Source organism: Oreochromis aureus, linkage group 3 (genome assembly GCF_013358895.1).
Source record: "Oreochromis aureus strain Israel breed Guangdong linkage group 3, ZZ_aureus, whole genome shotgun sequence".
Lineage (NCBI taxonomy): Eukaryota > Metazoa > Chordata > Actinopteri > Cichliformes > Cichlidae > Oreochromis > Oreochromis aureus.
This window is the reverse complement of record NC_052944.1, coordinates 115,025,668-115,048,795: the sequence shown is the minus strand read 5'-3', so window position 1 is coordinate 115,048,795 and position 23,128 is coordinate 115,025,668. Positions and strand designations below refer to the sequence as shown.

At 41.0% G+C, this 23,128-nt stretch overlaps 1 protein-coding gene across 1 annotated transcript; it reads right to left on the bottom strand.

The window, feature by feature from the left end:
- Positions 1-1,860: 1,860 nt before the first annotated feature.
- LOC120435083 (ribonuclease inhibitor-like) lies at positions 1,861-21,139 on the bottom strand. The gene is made up of 6 exons (XM_039603983.1): positions 21,087-21,139; positions 16,861-16,911; positions 9,248-9,421; positions 5,424-5,597; positions 4,106-4,272; positions 1,861-1,877 (listed from the first exon to the last, which is right to left on the bottom strand). The coding sequence occupies exons 1-5, from the start codon at positions 21,137-21,139 to the stop codon at positions 4,152-4,154; spliced, it is 573 nt and encodes a 190-aa protein (XP_039459917.1). The 3' UTR covers positions 1,861-1,877; positions 4,106-4,151.
- Between the last annotated feature and the right edge of the window lie 1,989 nt (positions 21,140-23,128).

Genomic DNA, 23,128 nt, shown 5'->3' with positions numbered 1-23,128 from the left:
CTCCGGCCTCGGGGCCTGCAGCTCGGTTCACTCTGGCACAGCTGGCTGCCGGCAGAGCCAGCGGGCGCGCCAGTACAGCCCCCTCTGGCTTCTGCTCCGTGGCTACTGGGTGACCCCCTCGTCTGGGGATCTCCTCAGCCCTTCCCAGGAAGGTGGCACGGATGCCCCTCCGGTGGTACTCCTTGGGCTCTCGCACTCTGGGGTCCCTGGATGTCTGGAGCCTGGATCTCCTCCATGTCTGCTTCATGCCCTGGGGGACGGGACTATGGCCCTCCACACCCTCTAGCACAACGTTACATGGGGAAACCTTTTGTATACAAGCGCGTTGATCCACACAGGTGTGCACACGGGTGTTCACTGCTCGTAGACATAAACTACACCTTTCTTAGCTGCTACTTCAAAGCACATTGTGCGCTGTCTGTGCTGCACAACAACATTCAATATTTAGTATTTATTGCTGTTTACACTTAGCTAGATTAACGTGATGGTGTTGTGTTTAGTATGTTGCTTTGTTTTTTTTGCTTGTTTTCTATTCTTTTTCTCTCAACAGCTGATCCAGGAGATTATTATTATTATTTATTTTATTTTTTTTGTCTTTGTAAGTGCCCTTTCTCACTGTCCCTTTTCCCTTCGGTTTTTCTTTTCCTTCCTCTCTTTCTTTCTCCCTTTCCTATCCCCCAATCATGTCTGTCTCATCTGTAACAACTGAAAATAAAATAAATAATAACAACAAAAGTTGATCAAATGGACCAATGCGGCAATGCCATGATGATCCATTTGGCAAAATAAATCCATTTGGTATCCTTGTTGGTCTTCAGACAACAATTCTGACGGCTAAAGAACCAAATGGGACAGACAAAAAAAAAAAAAAAAAAATAGTAACTTAGTTACATCACTAGTTACTTCTATCAAAAGTAACTCAGTTACTTCAACTTACTCGTTACTTTCAAAGTAACTAGTTACTAGGGAAAGTAACTTTGGTTTTACTCAGAATTCTCTTGTTAATGTGTTGCTTCCGTAACTGGATACCCAGCAAGTTTGCCAGTCTTCTAGCTTGCTTACTAGCCACAAGTGCACTGTGCCACCTACCAATAGAAAGGAAAAGCGTCATGTACGCTTTTTACATCCAACACAAAAACTGAAGTCGTGGTGCATTCGATTGTACTCAGAACTTGGAAATTCTGCCTTCTGAATACAAAGATGTAGGTAACACCAGACTGCAGATGAGCTGCATACAGAGCTGGACTGGGACAAAAAATCGGCCCGGGCATTTTGACTGACCGGCCCACCATTATAGGAAAAATCATAAAGACTTTGAATGAAAATAAACACTGTCGTAACAGTGATGTACACTGTTCTGATGGTATACATGTATCAATCTATCAATCGTTTCTTGTAAGATTCAGATAATTATTTTTTAAAAGCGAGACATTTTAAATGAGAATAAGAAAGAAAAGTATCTCCTTGTGCCCCCCTCTCCCTGTTAGTGCCCTACCTGGCCCCTGGCAACACTTTGCTAGACCCGCCCCTGCACAGTTACCAGCTGTCAGCTACTTAGAAAAGGATCCTGGTGTTATTTGTGTCTCAGAAACAGTTCATAACTTCCCTTCAACTCATTCATGTCACCTAAAAGATAAACCTGTTTCTCCATCACCTGTTCAGCTCTGATGATTCAGTAAGGACATCTCCTGGTTTCATCTTCATGTTTCCCTCTCACCACGTATCCAAACCGACATAATGACCAGCAGCTTTTACAGCTGTGGCTCCAGCAAACATCAGCTGATACTAGAAAGTAATATTAAATAAATTCTAACAACAACTGATCAAGCTTAAACGTGCTGCTGTTGTTTAGCATGACATCCGCTGGTTTCTTCTTTCTGGTGCAAAGTGGGCGATAAACAAACAAGAGAGAAAAGCCGATCAGCTGATCATTGATCAGTTTCATGATTGAAGTACCAACAGGAGAGGGAGGGGGAGAGAATTAGAGAAGAAGAGGCAGCTATGCAGCAAAGACAGAATAACTACAGCTTTGTGTCTTTTTCATTCTAGCTGAAGTCCGGGACAAACTGTTTCTTTTCACCTCAATACGAAACGCGTAATATTTTCTCTGAATACGAGACGATTCCGTTTTTACGGGATGGTTGGCAACTCTAATAATTAACCTTATGAACAAAATAAAGTTCAACATCAGTAACATCATAGCACCCACCCAGCTGTATAGAAACTCCATCATGCTAGCTAGTACGCAGTATGAAAAAGTCAGTATAACGAAAATAAACTCCACCTAAACTTGGTTTATATCTTACCCAGTTAGACTGCAGGTCATAACTTCTTACCTGAAGTTCAGTTCACCTGACACTTGGACCGGCGGCCACTTCGGGTCTCTCCTCTTGCCTCCCTTTTCCTTCATCCACCTGCTGGCCTCCACTAATGTTACTGAATCTGTGGAAGCTCCGCGATAGCCACCACATGAAGTAACAAATAACGAGCCTATCTAAATCCCAGTAACGATTAACGCGTTCCTGATTTTGGCATAATAACTAGTTACCGTGCTTGTTACCACAATAATAACATAGTTACTGTAACGCGTTACTTAATAACGCATTAGTCCCAACACTGGATTTGACAGCAGACTTGGACCTGGCACTGGCTTCCAAATTCTTGTGTTTCTGTATCTGTGTAAGCATGCTCAGTGAGAGCCGCCAATTGTGTGTAAAAGTTCAGTGCTTATGTGTATAGGCTGAGGCTGAAGGGGTGAGCTCCCCCTCGCTTCCTAGCGAGGGGGAGCTATTGTCATTTGCTTGTTTTGTTTTTTTTCCCCTAGTGCTTAGTTAGTTTTCTCTGGTGAGACTTAGTTGGTTTTGTTTATTATTTTGGCCTAGGTTCACCCTGGAGTTGTGCTTCTTGATACTTAATAAAATCACCTTTTTTACTCATGCCAGATTGTTTTTTGGGTTTGGGAACCAGGGCGGGTACTTGCTTCTCTCTCCTCATAATCTAATGTGCGTCTCTAAGCTTCTAGACTAGGGGCATAACAGTATTCACATTCAAATTAGATGAAAGGTTTAGCAGTTTAAGCTCCTTAAGATGTGCCACTGCCTTCACAAAGGGAAAGGTAATATGAAAAGTAATTGAACAATTAACTCCTTGGCTATTTTATGAGCAGGTATGTGCAGTTCCTTGGTTATGTCATTATCAATTTAGTAGACAAAAGAAAGGCATGACAACATGGGGTCAAAGGAACTTTCCATACAGGTAAAACAAGGCATCCTTAAACTGTGAAAACAGAAAAAAAAACATCTGAGAAATTGCCACAATATTAGGACTGGCAATATGTACAGTTTTTGACATCCTAAGAAAAAAAGAAAGCACCGGTGACCTGGACGTCCACGGAAGTCAACAGTGGTGGAAGATCACAGGACCATTTCCGTGGTGAAGAGAAACCCCTTCATAAAAGCCAACCAAGTGAACAACACTCTCCAGGAGATAGGAGTGTCAATATCCAGGTTGGCCATATAGAGAAGACTGCATGAAAGTAATTACAGAGGGTTCACTACAATATGCAAGCCACTCATGAGGCTCAAGAATAGAAGGCCAAAATTGAACTTTGCTGAAAAAACTTCTAAAAAAAAAAAAAGCCAGCAGATTTCTGGAAAATCATTCTTTGTACAAATGAAACCAACCAAGATCAACTTTCACCAGAATGATGGTAAGAAAAAAGTATGGAGAAGGTGTTGAAGAGCTCATCAGTCGAAGAATTACATTTATAAAACATAGTGGAGATAGTGTGATGGCTTGGGTGTGCATGGCTGCCAGTGGTGGTCGGACAGTAGTGTTTATTGATGATGTGACACAAGACAGAAGCAGTTGAATGAATTCTGAGTTGCTCAGAGACATACTGTCTTGCTCGTATTCAGCTAAATATAGTCGAAATGATTGAGCGGAATTTTATTCATTAGTTGTAGACACCTGCATATACATGCATATATATATACACACACAGAAGTGCAGTTGGAAGGTAACAAGGAGAGGCAAGGCAGACAGAACTGAGGCGATTGAACTACCAGAAGGCAAAATTGCAGATATTGAGGACAGTTACAAGTACCTGGGAGGTTGCTAGGAAAGCTTTAATGGTAAGAACAAGATCCAGGCTATCCATGATCAGATACGCTGCTGGGATAATAAGCTGGCCAAAGGAGGCTATAGAAGTGACTGACATCAAGACATGGAAGTTCCTGTCCATGCATGGAGGGTTTCAACCCAAAGCTGCGCCTTAGAAAGTATGACAACATTAAATAAAACATTAACTCTACATGCAACGCTCTGTGCGTGGGTCCTTTATTGTGTCACAGTGGTGCCAAAACCCAAGCTGTGGAATGGTGGTACTGCAACTGGCCCAGGTGTTGACCGAGATGATGGCCATGCGTTGGAAGTGGGCCAGTCTGAACACGAGACAAGGGTATTAGAGAATCTGGTTTCTTATGCTGATTGCTCGCTGGCACCGTCGCTTCTCCCACCGGCACCAGCAGTGTCTCTTCACTGCATTGAAAGCATACCTGTAAGTTAGCAAGGGGTTATATGGCAGGCTACGGTGGACTTCGGCTGCACCAAACCCATATTCGGCCAGGGGGATTGTTGGAGGCAGAGTGGGTGGAGGTTAGTGTGTGCATGGGGACATCCACAAATATTCCATGGTGCTGTTGTAGATAAAATACAAATGGGAAACACAGACTAAAGGCTACAGTTAGCATGCAGCTGACGTATCCCTAATTCTAGGGATGGACTGGACAGGGTTTGATAACCTGTCCGGGGCAATGTGTTCATGACCCTTCGTGGTGTGTAGCATCTGCACTGTACTCAGCGGTGGCACAAGGTCATCCAATGCTGACTCTTAGCATCCAAGAGTGGCATCCTGTTGCTCAGGGGGTAGAGTAAGTCACCTCCTACTCAGAAGTTGGTGGATTGATTCCTGTCTTTGTTTATATGCAGTATAATGTTGGTGTAATGATAGGGTTGACCAGCAGGGGGCACTGCATTTAAGAAAGCTCATGGATGGCAACAGGGGAGCACATAAAAGAAGACTGGTCTGTGGTGTTGAGAAGAGAAATAAAATATTTGGAGCAGTAGCTCACAAGGCATAAGTGGATGCTGTGTTATTTTTAACAAGACTATGAGGATGACACACTGTATGCTCCAGTATGAATGCCAAATACATGTATCAGAGTATAAATGAGTTAATGCTAGATAGAAAGGACTTTCATAAGGAAAGCATAGAGAATTATTATTATTGGATAACTATTTCTGTTGTGATCAAAGTAAGTGTTCTGTCATGTGTAACTGAGACATCTCCATGAAACAAACCAAGTATAGAATAAATAAAATGTTTTCAGCTGTTCCTCCTGTGAAAGATATTTGCTCCATACCTGAGAATGTCCAGCTTGCAGTGTGAATCCTTCTGTCTAGCCTTTAGCAGTTTCATCCCTGACTCTCCTGGATGATTGTAGCTCAGGTCCAGCTCTCTCAGATAGGAGGGGTTGAAGCTGAGAGCGGAAGCCAGACAAGCACAGCCATCTTCTGCAATTATACAGCCTGACAGACTGCAGACAAACACACACACACACAAAAAATCCCTCCGTGAACACTCCCTAGAATTTGTTGGTAGGACTTTCTATTATTCTCTGTAAACTTGATAGTAGCTCGGAAATAAAGGGGTAATAGTAGGTTAACAAGGCAGAAACAATAATTTAATAATATCGTAATTTTGAAGTTATTACCATGCATTTTACAAAGAAATAACCACTAAATATCCAAGTAATATCATGTTAGAAACAGTTGTTACAGTTTAACAGTGAAAGTTATTTAATTGGACAATATGGGCTCCAAAACTGCCATAAAAAAAGGCAAATGGTGACTAAAGTTAGCAGTCGGTGCCCCACATCTTCACAAACCTTCACAATTATGTGCTACTTTGTGTTGGTCTATCAATGAAAATCTCAATAAAAAACATTTAAGTTTGTAATTGTAAGGTGACAAAATGTGCAAAACTTCAAGTGATATGAATAATTTTTCAGGGCGCTATATATATAAAAAGGTAGTGTGTTGCTACAAAAATGGCAAGAAAAAGGCAATCAAAAATGGAAGAGAGACAGACCGTCATAACACTTAAAATTTACGTCTTTCCTGCAGAAAAATTGCAAAGAAAGTCAGGGTGTCGGTGAGTACAGTTTCTTTCACCACCAAAAAGCACTCAGAAACTGGGGAAAATCTCACAGGAAGAGGTCTGGCAGACCTAAAGCCACAATTGAATCAGTGGACTAATTTCAGGGAGTTAACAACTTGTGTGATAGGCCAACAGGTTCTCATTCTAACGCATAACATACCGATGCAATGTGACAAATCGTCAGTATGTTACGCGTTTGGAGTCCTGAGAGCAGGTTGGAATTAATATATACATGTCTTAAGGTTAAGTCTAGGTTAAAGAATTGAAAACAGAGAGCTCGGGCATTACATCATCATTGGTATCAACTGTGAAGAGAAAACCTCGAGCTGCAAGTTTGACAGGATGAGTTGCAACAAAAAAAAAAATGTTAAGATGTCAGAAAAAAGACAAAGAGGCTTGCCTGTGCCATGAAAAACCGCCATTTGACTACTGAATACTGGAAAAAGGTAGGCGAAAGGATGGTTCCACAGTGTAGGGCATCAACTGTCAAAACTCTTATCCTTAGAAGTGGCTTCCTTCTAGGATGAAAGCCATTTGATGCAGTTTGTGGCGTGTGGTCTGAGCACTGACAGGCTGACTGTCCACTCCTTCAACCTCTGCAGCAATGCTGGCAGCACTTATATATCCATTTTAAAAAGAAAACCTCTGGATATGACGCAGAGCACATCCACTCAAATTCTTTGATCGGCGAGGTTTGTTCTGAGTGGAACCTGTCCTGTTAAACTGCTGTATGGTCTTGACCACCGAGCTGCAGCTCAGTTTCAGGGTGTTGGCAATATTCTTATAGCCTAGGCCAGACCTTCCCAAAGTGTGGGGCCCGCCCCCTAGGGGGGGCGCAGAGCCATGGCAGGGGGGGCACGGGATGAAAAGGGGGGAAAAAAACAAAACGCTTGGACACTGCTAGCACGGGTGCCTACAGAAACGCAAAGCAGGAGGTGAAGCATCGCTGAATATGTTTCCAAACCAACTTCATTCTAAGCCAAAGACTAGAAAATATGATGAAGCATATCTTCCCTTTGGCTTCACCTGCACAAGTGCCAAGGTAGGTCTCCCCTGCAGAATTGGTTTTCCCTGCGTCGGGAGCAGCGCTGGGCTGTTTAAATCACGGACAAACAGTGTCCCACATTCGTGATTTTTAGTTCACAAACACTTCTTGTAATGACTAACTACTCCTGACATTTTGGAGATATACATATTATACTTTGTACAGTAAAGTTACAGCGGGATACAAATAATATCAGGCTGATCCTGCCACGACTTGTTCCCCCGGTTCAAATCACGGACAAACAGTATCCCACAGTTGTTTATGTTTTTAAACCTATTTTGCACAGAGAGACATTTTTTGAAAAATGTATTGACAGCAATGTTGAATATTATTACACAGGAAAAAAAACAACTACATGTAAAATAATTACACCGTGACGCCTCTGCCTTTCTAAATGGAGGGACAGTAACTGCGTGTGTGTATGTAAGCGTGTAAAACCTGCAGATAGTCAGATTAACAGTATTTGGTCTCTATCTGCCATTCTGCAATTCATCTCATGTAAACAATAACGTGGCGCACAGCGTGACGTGAAAAAAGTCACATACCTTTGACGTTGCGTGACGAACTCTGTATTCCTCGTCCACACGTAAACGCAAAAAAGGAGTTTTAAAAAAATCTCAGTTTTCGGTGAATCGCAACGCCGTTTACGTGTGGACGAAACAGCTGCGTTTTCAAAAATACCCGTGTAGGTGTGGACGTAGCGTAAAAGAGTTAGTAGTTTATTTTCTTACTACCTGTAATTTATTGCAGATTACTTGTATTTGCTTAATTGTTTACTAAATGTTTGAGGTGTGAAATAAACTGCAATGGAGCAAAATATGGGTGTGTGTGGTTGGAGGATGTCTGCGTGCGTGTGTGCGTGCACGCAGGGGGGGGGGCAACATTTTCTTGTAAAACAAAGGGGGGCACAGCAAAAAAAGTTTGGGAACCACTGGCTTAGGCCATCTTTATGTAGAGTAGCGATTCTTTTTTTCAGATCCTCAGAGAATTCTTAGTCATAATGTGCCATGTTAAACTTCGAGTGACCTGTATGAGAGAGTGTGAGAGCAATAACACCAAATTCAACACACTTGTTCCACATTTGCACCTGAGACCTTGTAACACTAAGAAGTCACATAACACCAGAGAAGGAAATGGCTAATTGTGCACAATTTGGACATTTTCACTTACGTGTGTACGCACTTTTATTTCCAGCGGTTTAGGCAATAATGGCTGCGTGTTAAGTTATTAAGAGGGGACAGTAAATTTACATTATTATACAAGCTGTACAATGGCTACTTTACATTGCATCAAAGTGTCATATCGTCAATGTTGTCCCATAGATAGATAGATAGATAGATAGATCTTGTCGAATGAAGGATTTAAGTTGCCTAGATCAAGGTGAATTAATATTTATGTATGGATGTTGTATTATTTGTATGTGTTATTTTTAGGTTGGTTTAGCTATACGCTTGGTTGAGGGTAACGGTGTAGAGTGAGGAATTTATTGACAGTGTGGGTCTGCATGTCATAAAATGAGGAGTAAGAGCTGCCACAGCAAGAGAAACAGGAAACCAGTTACGTGCCTGGGGGAGGTTGCATGTTCTCCCAGTGCACAGAGGTTTTAAATAAAAGCATTACAAGGATTTTAAAGGTATGTGTTTATTTTTCCAGCTGAGTAACAAATATGAAGTCATACCAGCTCGGACTTCGCCCAGATCAACAAGGTGTCAATGAGTCCGGGGATCCTAATGACAAGTGGGCTATTGGAACAAGAATGAATCTGTAGGCCAGAGATCAAAATAGGGCGCTGTTGGAATGCTACTATGCAAGTAACCCCAGTGGAAGGGGTTACATGAATAGGATGAGGGACCTATTTATGAATTTTTAATCAACCCAATGACTAATACAATGTAACTTGATAAGTCTATACAGGTTAGCTGTTTCTGAAATAATAGCATGTAGATTTGAAATCATGATCAATGCAAAGTCTGAATCCTGACCTGAGGGTTTCCAGAGTACAATATGAGTCCTTCAGTCCAACACACAGAAGTTTCACTCCTGAATCATGTAGGTTGTTGTTACTCAGGTCCAGCTGTCTCAGATCAGAGAACTGGGAGCTGAGAACTGAGGAAAGAGCTTCACAGTTTCTCAGTGAGAGGTTACAGCCACTCAGTCTGGAAAGAACAGGGACAATTGTGATCAGAATAAATCATCTTAATGTTGAACATAAAGAATAAAATATATGCATAATTTCAAGTGTACTTGATGGATGTGTAAATAACTTTAAATGTAAGGAGAAAAACAGACATACTATTGGTATTGTATTAGTACTACTGGTCATTTCCTGATAATTGTTGCTAGATAAGCCTAGCGTTATAAAACTGTGCCTCTGCTTAAACGAAAGAATTCCGCTGAAATCTAACTTAACTGGAAAATGTTTTCTGACAGAACATACCAAAAGTAAAACAGCAATTAAAATGTAATTCTGAGGGAACCCCACAAGGTATAGAGACAGGCACTAATGCACAAGTTGAAGTTATGAAAACAAAGTTTTTACTCTAAATTGAATATTATTATTCCAGTCAAAGCAGAGCTTGTTACACCCCAGCTATGAAACTCAGAAACCAGTCTTACTTGTTATCATCTATTGTCCACCTGGGCCTTACACAGAGTTCCTGTCTTATTTCTCAGACTTCTGATCTGATTTAGTTCTCAGCTCAGATAAAATAATTATTGTTGGTGATTTTAACATCCATGTAGATGCTAAAAATGACAGCCTCAACATCGCATTTAATCTGTTATTAGACTCAATTGGCTTCTCTCAAAATGTAAAAGAACCCACCCACCACTGTAATCGCACTCTAGATCTTGTTTTAACATATGGCATAGAAACTGAACATTTAACAGTGTTTCCTGAAAACCCTCTGCTGTCTGATCATTTCCTGATAACATTTACATTTACAATAATTGATTACACAGCAGTGGAGAGTAGACTTTATCACAGTAGATGTCTTTCTGAAAGTGCTGTAACTAAGTTTAAGAATATAATCCACCCACTGTTATCATCTTTAATGCCCTGTACCAACACAGAGCAGAGCAGCTATCTGAACGCTACTCCAACAGAGGTATTTCATCTTGTTAATAATTTTGCCTCCTCACTACGTACGACTCTGGATACTGTAGCTCCTGTGAAAACTAAAGCCTCAAATCAGAAGTACCTGACTCTGTGGTATAATTCTCAAACGCGTAGTCTAAAGCAGATAATTCGTAAGCTGGAGAGGAAATGGTGTGTCACAAATTTAGAGGATCATCATTTAGCCTGGAGAAATACTTTGTTGCTTTATAAGAAAACCCTCCGCAAAGCCAGAACATCTTACTATTTGTCACTGATTGAAGAAAATAAGAACAACCCCAGGTTTCTCTTCAGCACTGTAGCCAGGCTGACAAAAAGTCAGAGCTCTATTGAGCAAACCATCCCTTCAGCGTTAACTAGTAATAACTTCATGAACTTCTTCGCAAATAAAATTTTTATCATTAGAGAAAAAAATTGCCAATAATCATCCCAAGGATGTAATATTATCTAGTGCTACTTTTAGTACCATTGATATTCATTTAGACTCTTTTTCTCCAATTGATCTTTCTGAGTTAACTTCAATAATTAATTCCTCCAAACCATCAACGTGTCTTTTAGACCCCATTCCTACAAAACTGCTCAAAGAAGTCCTGCCATTAATTAATGCTTCAATCTTAAATATGATCAACCTATCTCTAATAATCGGCTATGTACCACAGGCCTTCAAGCTGGCAGTAGTTAAACCTTTACCTAAAAAGCCATACCTAGACCCAACTGTCTTAGCTAATTATAGGCCAATCTCCAAACCTTCCTTTCATATCAAAAATCCTTGAAAGAGTAGTTGTCAAACAGCTAACAAATCATCTGCAGAGGAATGGCTTATTTGAAGAGTTTCAGTCAGGTTTCAGAGCTCATCACAGCACAGAAACAGCTTTAGTGAAGGTTACAAATGATCTTCTTATGGCCTCTGACAGTGGACTCATCTCTGTGCTTGTCCTGCTAGACCTCAGTGCTGCGTTCAATACTGTCGACTATAATATCCTATTAGAACGATTAGAACATGCTGTAGGTATTACAGGTACTGTGCTGCAGTGGTTTGTATCATATCTATCTAATAGACTCCAATTTGTACATGTAAATGGAGAGTCCTCTTCACACTGAGGTTAATTATGGTGTCCCACAGGGTTCGGTGCTAGGACCAATTCTGTTTACATTATACATGCTTCCCTTAGGCAGCATCATTAGAAGACATAGTATACATTTTCACTGCTTTGCAGATGACACCCAGCTCTATTTGTCCATGAAGCCAGATAACACACACCAATTAGTTAAACTGCAGGAATGTCTTAAAGACATAAAGACCTGGATGGCTGCTAACTTTCTGCTTCTTAATTCAGATCAAACTGAGGTTATTGTACTCGACCCTGAAAATCTTAGAAATATGGTATCTAAGCAGATTCTTACTCTGGATGGCATTGCATTGGCCTCCAGTAACACTGTGAGGAGCCTTGGAGTCCTTTTTGAACAGGACATGTCCTTCAATGCACATATTGAACAAATATGTAAGACTGCTTTCTTCCATTTGTACAACATCTCTAAAATTAGAAATATCCTGACTCAGAGTGACGCTGAAAAACTAGTTCACGCATTTATTACTTCCAGACTGGACTACTGTAATTCATTATTATCAGGATGTCCTAACAACCAGTGTTGGGAAGGTTACTTTTAAAATGTATTCCATTACAGAATACCGAATACATGCCCCAAAATGTATTCTGTAACGTATTCCGTTACGTTACTCAATGAGAGTAACGTATTCTGAATACTATGGATTACTTAATATATTATCATGCTTTTTACAACTACGTGAATGTACTACTGCTGTGATTTATTACTGTTACTGAAGGTCCGCGGCTCCGAACCGTAGTAAAGGGACCTCTGACTAATACGGCGGGTTCCGTGTCGGGCTCGTAGCCGAAAAATAGCTTTACTTTGTTGTCTGGGTCAACTTTGCTTGCGAGAGACAAGGAGAGGCGTTGAAGGGCTGCTCCAACGGAACTTATTGTTTCGGAGGAAAACACGAACACAGTGTACAGTTGAGTCTTAATAGCTTACTTACAACTGGGCTCGTCAGGCACTCTTCTTGGCTGCAGTGGTTATTATTATATTTACATGCTTCCAGCTCCCGTTTCTGCTCGATGACAACTCGGAGTTTTCCACTCGCCTTTTTCTCCCTCCTCGCGCTCACAGAGACATAACGAGTATGGCAGTCTATTCTCCCTGCAGCACGGACTACACTGCCCGTGATGCTACATTCTTTAGAGCTATACCTGTAGCATTCTGCCTATTAGCTTAGCACAACAACAAAAAGGCGCTCTCTCACCCAGAAAACACGCAGAGAGAGAGCGTCACCTTGTAACCATGGCAACCATAACGCTGCCGCCTGGAACAACAGAACGTAGCTGTCAAACAAAACCCAAACAGTCCTGACCCGCGACAATATGAAACAGGAAAGTACCGCCGTGTAATCCATTTATTTCAACAAAGTAACTGTATTTTAAATACCACCCTTTTAAACGGTAACTGTAACGGAATACAGTTACTCATATTTTGTATTTTCAATACGTAACGGCGGTACATGTATTCCGTTACTCCCCAACACTGCTAAAAACTCCCTGAAAAGCCTTAAGTTAATCCAAAATGCTGCAGCAAGAGTACTGACAGGGACTAGAAAGAGAGAGCATATTTCTACTGTTTTGGCTTCCCTTCTTTGGCTTCCTGTTAAATCCATAAATGAATTCAAAATCCTGCTCCTCACATACAAGGTCTTAAATAATCAGGCCCCATCTTATCTTAATGACCTTGTAGTACCATATCACCCTATTAGAGCACTTCGCTCTCGCTCTGCAGGCATAGTTGTTGTTCCTAGAGTATTTAAAAGTAGAATGGGAGGGAGAGCCTGTCATGATCCTGAGTCCATGACTCAGCGATTTTGGGTTTGGTGTATTTATTGTTATTATTTGTGGGCTGTTTTGGGATGGTTTGTGTTTTGGGATTTTGATATTGGGTTTCTGGGTTTGTGCTCCCTCTGTTGGTCCCTGGTGTGAGTGTTCCCCCTGTCTCGTCAGGTTAACCAGGTCCAGCTGTGTCTCCCACCTGTGTGTGATTTCCCAGTGTCCCTCTGTGTATTTATTGTGTGTGTTTGCCTTTGTTCCTCGTCGCGTCGTCTGTGTTCTTCCTCTGTGTCACCCTGCGTGCTCTCCCTGCTGTCCTCCCTCCATGTTCAGGTTTGCTGCACTTTGGTTTAGTTTTTCCCAGTTTAGTTCATCCTTGGTTCAGTTTTGCCATCTCCACTTTATGTTTGGTATTCTTAATAAATCACCCTCACATCTGAATAAGTACTGCATTTGAGTCCTCCTTTCCTCACCTCACACGGCCGCTGCCCCGAGCCGTGACAGAGCCTTCAGTTTTCAGGCCCCTCTTCTGTGGAACCAGCTTCCAGTTTGGATTCGGGAGACAGACACTATCTCTACTTTTAAGATTAGGCTTAAAACTTTCCTTTTTGCTAAAGCATATAGTTAGGGCTGGACCAGGGGCCTGTTCTTCGTACCTCGCTTACTACATCCAAGATCAAATGACACATCCAAGATCAAATCATCGCGCTAACTTTGAGCTCGCTAATCCGGTTCTCCGAACGCACCTGTTGTTGACGATTAGTATAGCTGGCTGAAGTAATCTGAGATCACTGGGTGGCTTAAAAGGGGCTACGCATTGATAGTAGAAACATTGATCGGCAACCCTGTGATTGGTCGGCGAAGATGTCGAAGGAGCGCGCGCAGTATCTCACGGCAGCAGAGCAAGAACTCTTGATTGAGGGATATCAGGAGTTTCAGAGTTTAATTAAAACGCAGGGGAACACTGCAAAGGCTGCAAAAGCACATTAGAGCCACAACAGGACCCACTAGAACATGGGAAAAAGTAAAAGTGAAATATAAGAATATTCTACAGAATGGTAATATTTATCACTTATATTGCTTTTAGTCTATGACAAGAGACCCTGGAATAATCTGTTTGTTTATAACAGCAACCAAGAAAAGGGCAGAGCAAATAAAGACAGGTGGTGGTCCTGCACCCCTCGTCACACCCCTTTTGTACTGTGACATTTATTTACATTGTGGGTTTTATGTGTGTAGTTTGAATAACACTTCATCACTTTTACCTGTTCCCATGCAAGGGGTGACTGAAGCATGCACAGTAAGTCGGGAGTAAGTATATACAGTACAGTAAGTATATATATATATATATATAGAGGAGAGAGAGAGAGAGAGAAAGGGGAGGAAGAAAGTAAATAATACCCTCACGGAGAATCGATATCTCTCTATGAGCACACCGTCGCTTGAACTAAAGGATCCTGTCTATCCCGCAATATACGCTAAATTCTGTAAACTCTCCTTATCAATCTTGCACCTTCCTTGCTCGCGTACAAACGGACAGGACATGTCTGCGACAGACTTCCCAAATCCACCTTCGCTTTTATAGTCGTGGTCTCTCATCTTGATTGCACGTAGTAATTTATTATTACTACTCTAAAATATGAATTACATCTGACATGATCTACTACATGTAATAGAATGGTTAATAGTACATTTCCCTTTTTTTCGGAAATGACCTGTATGTATCTGTATGAAATCAATAAAAGAATCAAATACTGCATTATCTTTAGTTACATTGATAATATTTATTTATGGTAAAACAGTGGAGAAATGTCGCTCTTGCTTTCATATAACTGCAGCGGACATACCTGAGTGGCCGCGATCTAATCCTGTTTACATAAAGTAAGCCTGCTCCCGAGCAGGCTTACTCTTACGGATCTGTTGCTATGACAGCAAGTCCCAGATGAGCTTCGGAGAACCGAACGATCCAAGATCACGCGAAATCGTCAACATTCAAATCCAGCTAACTTACTTAGCGAGGTACGAAGAACAGGCCCCTGGTGACCCTGAATCCTCCCTTAGTTAAGCTGTAATAGACGTAGGCTGCTGGGGGATTCCCATGATGCATTGAGTTTTTCCTTTCCAGTCACCTTTCTCACTCACTATGTGTTAATAGACCTCTCTGCATTGAATCATATCTGTTATTAATCTCTGTCTCTCTTCCACAGCATGTCTTTATCCTGTCTTCCTTCTCTCACCCCAACCGGTCGCAGCAGATGGCCCCGCCCCTCCCTAAGCCTGGTTCTGCCGGAGGTTTCTTCCTGTCAAAAGGGAGTTTTTGCCATGGTTGTAAGTGCAAAAAACACTTAAAACCATGTTTATTTCTCTTTAGCATTAATAGCAACAAAAACAAAAGTTAGTTTTCGATGTCAAAGTCGATTTAACCGAAGTCACATGTTTGTGATTACTGTGGAGGTCACGTGTTTCCGGTTACTGTGGAGGTTGCAATTTGGTGCTCCTGTCATGTATTTAGTATATATTCTTAATGCTTATTTGCTGATTATATTGTTTTATGTATGTTAATAATACCGGCCTTTATAAACGAGGGTGACAAGTTGCCCTGGTAACAGACCTTAGACAGGGGAAGTAGAGAAAAGGGGAAGTTAGTGCAAAACTGCACCGGAAATTTGACACAAAGAAAGAGGAACTGAGTAAACTGAGGGTGTGTGTGTGACGTAGCCGAACAAGATACATACAGATTCATCTGGTGATTTGTTTCAGAGCTGGGGGTGCCTGAGAGCGCCTAGCAGCCCCCCATTCCCGGGAATGTAAAATAAAGATCATTTTTTGAGTTAGACCACTTTGAGCTTGAGTCTTTCTTTGCCGCCAAAAGAATCCAAAGAACTGAATTTAATACTCCCCAGTGGCTGCAGCCAGGTGTTTTTGAGCAAAACCAGCGAGCTAACTTCCTGCTAACTTCTAACTCTGTTAAATTTAATAAATTCTGTTTTCATGCATGGCTGGATGTCAAACTTAATTCTTACACCTGGAAAAGCAGTAAAGCTGATCACTTTATTAAAGAGGAAAGAATTTAGACGGTTTTTAACTCTCAGTGATGCCTCAGTGTGTGTTTGACTTCATGACCTGAAGCAGACAGAGTTTTGGACCCAGATTACTACTCCTGACTACGGTAGTCATAATGCTCCGACAATCCATGAAGCAGTGTGGCTTCGTAGCTTACCAAAGTCACACTAACACAGATGTTGGCAGATTTTTGAGTGCCGTGTACCACATAAAATCGGTTCGAGGTCAGTAAACAACCAGAATTCATACATAAGGCGCAACGGATTATATTTTCTTTTCACTTTCAATACAAGATTTTTCAGCACATTTATTTCAAGTACAATTTTTTTTTCAGTTTCATTTTAAGGTGCCATCGTTCTGATGTTTTCAGTTTATTTATTTTTTGTTTTCTTTTGTTTTTCAACTTCTGTACACCTGTTGTTGCTTTTTTGTTGTTTTTTATTTTATTGTGTTTTTTTGTTTGTTTTTGCTAAGTAGAATCAACATCTTAAAAGATAAAAATAATGATCACAGATTTACTCACAGAGCTTTGTTGGAGGCTTTGACCACTGGCAGCAGCCTCAGAAGAGCCTCCTCTGAAGCAGAGTATTTCTTCAGGTCAAACACATCCAGATCTTTTTCTGATGACAGTAAGATGAAGACCAGAGCTGACCACTGAGCAGGAGACAGTTTATCTGTGGAGAGACGTCCTGATCTCAGGGACTGTTGGATCTCCTCCACTAGAGAACGATCATTCAGTTCATTCAGACAGTGGAACAGATTGATGCTTTTCTCTGCAGACAGATTCTCACTGAGCTTCTCCTTGATGTACTGGACTGTTTCCTGATTGGTCTGTGAGCTGCTTCCTGTCTGTGTCAGCAGACCTCGCAGGACAGTCTGATTGGTCTGCAGTGAAAGACACAGGAGAAAGCGGAGGAACAAGTCCAGGTGTCCATTTGGACTCTTTAAGGTCTTATCCACAGCACTCTGGTAGAAGTGTTTCTCTGCACATTCTCTTGTTTCAGAATTCTTGGAGGGTTTTTTTTGTTTTTCCAGCAGATTGAGTCCAGAGTTGATGAAGGTCAGATGGACATGAAGAGCAGCCAGAAACTCCTGAACACTCAGATGGATGAAGCAGAACACCTTGTCCTGGTACAGTCCTCTCTCCTCTTTAAAGATCTGTGTGAACACTCCTGAGTACACCGAGGCTGCTCTGATATCGATGCCACACTCTGTCAGGTCTGATTCATAGAAGATCAGGTTTCCTTTCTGCAGCTGATCAAAAGCCAGTTTTCCCAGAGACTCCATCATCTTCCTGCTCTCTGGACTCCAGTGTGGATCTGTCTCAGCTCCTCCATCATACTTGACCTTCTTCACTTTGGCCTGAACCACCAGGAAGTGGATGTACATCTCAGTCAGGGTCTTGGGCAGCTGTCCTCCCTCTCTGGTTTTCAGCACATCCTCCAGAACTGTAGCAGTGATCCAGCAGAAGACTGGGATGTGGCACATGATGTGGAGGCTTCGTGATGTCTTGATGTGGGAGATAATGGTGCTGATCTGCTTCTTATCTCTGAATCTCTTCCTGAAGTACTCCTCCTTCTGTGGGTCAGTGAACCCTCTGACCTCTGTTACTAAGCCAACAGAGTCAGGAGGGATCTGATTGGCTGCTGCAGGTCGTGTGGTTATCCAGAGGCGAGCAGAGGGAAGCAGTTTCCCCCTGATGAGGTTTATCAGCAGCACATCCACTGAGGTGGACTTTCTAGGGTCAGTTAGGATTGTAGTTTTGTGGAAGTCCAGAGGAAGTCGACACTCATCCAGACCATCAAAGATGAACACAACCTGGAAGTCTTCAAAGCTGCAGATTCCTGCTTCTTTGGTTTCAGTAAAGAAGTGATGAACAAGTCCCACCAAGCTGAACTTTTCCTCTTTCAGCACATTCAGCTCTCTGAAAGTGAATGGAAATATGAACTGGATGTCCTGGTTGGCTTTGTCTTCAGCCCAGTCCAGGGTGTATTTCTGTGTTAAGACTGTTTTCCCAATGCCAGCCACTCCCTTTGTCAGCACGGTTCTGATTGGTTCATCTCTTCCAGGTGAGGCTTTAAAGATGTCTTCTTGTCTGATTATTGCTTCTGGTCTGTCTTTCTTGAATGTTGTTTCAATTTGTCTGACCTCATGTTCATCATTGACCTCTGCAGTCCCTCCCTCTGTGATGTAGAGCTCTGTGTAGATCTGATTCAGAAGGGTTGGGTTTCCTGCTTTAGCGATCCCCTCAAACACACACTGGAACTTCTTCTTCAGATTAGATTTAAGATAACGCTGAGTTGTCTTGCAGCCTTTAAGTAAAGTTCCTAAAGGAACAAATAGACAAGAGAATAATCAAGATTTTTCAAGTGCACTTTATTTGAATATAATGTTGTAGTAAATGTTAAATTTCCTCAGGAACTTAAATTTTTCCAGAAATTCTCTTACTTCTCTGCAGACTGTTAGCCAGCTCCTCCTGCTTCATTTTCCTCAGGAAAATCAGTGTAATCTTAATAAATGCTTCTCTGCTGTTCCTCTTCTGCTCATCATCATCATCATCCAATATCTTCTCATCTTTCCCCTGACTCTCTAGGTTTTTTGTGTAGTCTGCACTCAGAACCTTCTGGATCTTCTTCAGCTCCTTCTTCAGAAAAGTGATGATGTTGTCCTCCAATAGCTGAAACAGAATACTTTATGAATGATTCAGTCATTCCACAAAATCAAAAATTGATATGTTTTATGAAAAATGAAATTTTGTAGCCTAATTTTAAAAGTAGAATGTTATCAAAATCAAAAGACTTTGATCATAGACTCGAGGCTTAGTTTTTCATCCTAGGATTTTGGCAATTGGCCTTCATCATTAGATTATTCTCAGATTATGCTTTACCCACATGCGACCTATAATAGAAAAATTCCATTATCAATTCCATATCCAAGTCATATGTCAGTTCATCTCTGCATCTCACTCCCTGGTGCAATTTATGAGCAGAACATTAATGGATAAACGTCAATGTCTGCATTAAGGACTAAGTTTGTAGACTCGATTCAATTATATGCAACACTCAGAGCCTCTCCACCCCAGCCACACACACCGTCCCCCCGACTGTGAACTGAATACATGCAAAAGTAGTTGTACAGACCATAAATATGGAATCCAGCTGTGTTTGATTGTGCTGGTCAGATGGAATTGGTGAGCTCTCATGGTCTACTCTGTAGAGGAATCATGAAACATAACAGAACAAAACATTATACTATATTATGCTAACCACCTAAAAAAAAAAGAAGGAACTCCTCTGGCGATTGGCTAGAGCTCCATGGTGTCTAAAATGAAGACTTTTGCAGCATTACAATTCCTTTTTCCTTGTATTTACTTGTATTCTTTTCAACTTCCTTGATATCTTAATGCTAACGACACACAGCTCCAATCATTGTTTCCATCTAAATCCACAGAACAAATTCTGAAAACTCTTTTTTTCTGTTCCTGTCAAAAAACTTTTAACTGCAAAATAGGTTCTTTTTTTATGTGAAAAGCTAAAGATTTAATGATTTCTCAGAACTTGCAGTATGCATACCATGTCTCTTTTAGATATTACAATCTGAATATATATATATATATATATATATTTTTTAAACCCTTAGATGATCTTGGGGACATTTTGTGCCATTCTGTTTTGTTTTGTTTTTTATTTTCATGCTATTTTGGCTGTGCTGAAAAATATAGCTTATATTTGCCAAAGGATATTATTATTTTTAAAATTATTTCAGTTTCTTAAATTATCTTAAAATGGCTAAACTATGCAAAAACTGCCACATTCTTTCCTAAGGCCACATTTATTCCGACATCAACTAATGTCTTCTTTTATGTTAAGGTTTTATTTTAAACTATTTGCTTTCAATTTTTAATTTTTATATGCCACTATTGATGTTCGATGTTGGTGTGTGAGTGTGTGCACATTGTTTCAGTGTGTGTTTATGCATTCACGTGTGTGTGTTTATGGTGCAGTGCTATTATGGTCTCTAAAGGCCACAGTAACTATCTGACTTTTCATGTATTTCTAATAACATCCAGAGTTTCCATTTACTTATAAGACAGGAATGACCACACAGCAAAAACTCCAGTGTTAAATTAACACTGGAGAGTGTTTATATGTGTCCACACCTCTGAGTGTTAAATATAACACTGTTGAGTGTTAAATGAACACTTTTGGCAGTGTTATATTTTTTAAAGTAACCAAGTCAGTTTTGAAGATTTACAACAACTGACACAGAGCAGTGCTGATTTTCTAACACTGGAAAATAACTCAAAATGTTAGAAATATTCCAGTGTTGTACAGTACAATGCAATGTACAGTAATGTACAGTACAATGCAAGTTCCTCGCAAAACTATGTAGCCAATGACACACAGTTCATTTGCAATGGGTGCATATGTTTTGCATTTTTCAAAGTGTTCATTTTCAATAGCTCTTTACACTTCTGTTAACTCTGAGTCTGTAGCAGAGGCTTCTTCAACCTCTCTTATGGTGAGCGCTTTTGGAGTATCATTAACTGCAACAAATCTCACATATTCTTCAGATTGATGTTTGTGTATCTCCTTTGACATGGTGTCAGACAGCATTCTTGACAGTGAATCCGCAATGTTTTGTTTTTCAGCAATGTGCACTAATTTAAAGTCATATGGTTGCAGTCTGAGAACCAATATTTCTATTCGTGCTCAAGGTTTAGATCTTTGGCTATATATGACCACTAACGGCTTGTGGTCTTTGATGACGTCAAATTTCCTGCCATACACGTATTCGCTCATGGTCTGTTAAGTCCAACTTATGTAACACACTGATACCTCTTCTCTTTTCTGTATTTGTATTAGCACTGCGCCCAAGCCTACGGGCTTGCATCTGCTATAACTTTGTTTTGGGGCTTCTTTGTCAAAATAGGCTAGGGTACCTGCTCTGGCTAACTCAGTCTTTAAACTTTCAAATGCTTGCTTCTGTTCTGGCCCGAATGTAAACATAGTCTCTTTTCAAGTTAGACATCTAAGCGGTTCAGAGAGTAGCTGTCACAATCCTGGGTCTTATGACCCAGCAGTTTCAGTTTCTTGTGTTTTGTCATTTTGTATTATGGTTTGAGTCCACCTTGTTAGTTTAAAGTTTAGTCCTAGTCCCTAGGTCATTATGTTTAACTTTTGGTTTTTAGATCTCCTGTGTCTCCCTCTGTGTATCTGTTCATATAGTTCTGAGTTCCTGTGCCTTGTTACCCCTCGTGTTCCATTCCATGTTTCCCCAGCCCTCTCTGCATCTCTGTGTTCTTCTCTGTTACATTTAATGTCTGCGTCTTGGGTCAGTATTTTCAGTTCCGTGTCCTTCCTGTCTTTTTATGAGTAATTGTCCTCAGCTGTGCTCCCCGTATGTTCCCACATCCCTCATTGCCTTCTGTGTATTTATGTCAGAATCTTCCTCTGTTCCGTGTCCCGTCGTCCCTCAATGTGCACTTCCCCGTGTTTTCTCTGTGTTTCTTTGTTAGATTAGCTTTTCCTAGTTTAGTTTTTTCCTGCCCTTTGCCTTTCCATGAATATAGCCTGATTTTGAGTTTATTCCGGTGTGTCGTGAGTCCGCTCCTGCCTGCACACAGCCGTTTCCTGATAGTAGCAAACTGTGGCATAAACCTGTTAATGAAGCCTCCTAGTCCAAGAAAGCTTCTCACCTCAGTATGCATTTTTTGGTTCTTGGGCTTCCACCACAGCTCTCACTCTTTCTTCAGTTGATCCAACGCCTTTCTGCCTAAGCAGTATTCCCATGAATCTGTCCATGTTGAACTGACACTTCTCTGAGTTTAGTGTCAGTCCACGTTAAGAAAGTCTCTTAATGACAGCATGCAGGCATTTATCATGGGTTTCCTGGTCTGCTGCGTGTATGATTACATTATCTGAAATGTTTTCAACTCCTTCCGGCCAGTGCACTGGTGATCATAATGTTGATATTGGATCAACGTACATGCTGATTTGTTTGTTTTTTCCTACTCCTTTGAACACTTTTCGATACTTTTCTTTAAGAGTGCGCTTTAAATCTGTGATTGCCACCAGTTTTTCACCTATTTTCAACACTCCTAACTTTACTATAGTCTTTTTTTTCCCATAGGTGGTTCACCATTACCTCTAATTACAATAAATTCAGCCTCTTCAGTCCTGTCACCAATCTTGATTTCACATCTGAATTCAGCTTTAACCATGAGTGCCTGTCCTGAGGAATATGCATATAAATTCCTCTGCTCTTTGGGTACATATAAGTGACATTTTATCTTTTCGGCTTTTACTTTTTCCCAGATGTTTTCTCCCATCACATTGCTTGTAGCTCCAGAGTCAATTAGCATTTTAAACTGTATTCCTCCGACAGAAAAAGCAAGTTTCTCAGGTACATTATCATCATTTACAGTAAATGCATAATCATCTTGTTCAACAGCATTCACATTTTGTTTCTTTTGCCCTTTCGTGCGACACATTTTTCAAAAGTGGTCCTTACCATTACACTTGTGACATCTTTGTCCTCGTCCTAGACATTTGGGATCTTTGCCCATGTGGTCAGTATAACCACACCTATAACACTGTCTGTCCATTTTATTGTCATTTTTCATCTTTCTTTTTCGTCTACGGTTCTTCCCTTTCTTTGCTATAAAAATCCGGCTGACCGTGTCGTCTCCTTTCTTCTCCCCAGTGACGCTCATCGCTGCCATCTGTTCCTCCACTCGTTCACATTGTGAAGCCACCTCCAATTCGTGCGTTAGGGTTAAACCTGGACCT

Coding starts and splice junctions, on each gene's coding strand:
- LOC120435083 (XM_039603983.1), bottom strand. CDS start 21,139: ATGAGCGAATACGTGTATGGCAGGAAATTTGACGTCATCAAAGACCAC. Junction 16,912..21,086: donor GTCATCAAAGACCACAAGCC/GTTAGTGGTCAT, acceptor CTCTGCTTCAGA/GGAGGCTCTTCTGAGGCTGC. Junction 5,598..9,247: donor TGTACTCTGGAAACCCTCAG/GTCAGGATTCAG, acceptor GTTTGTCTGCAG/TCTGTCAGGCTGTATAATTG.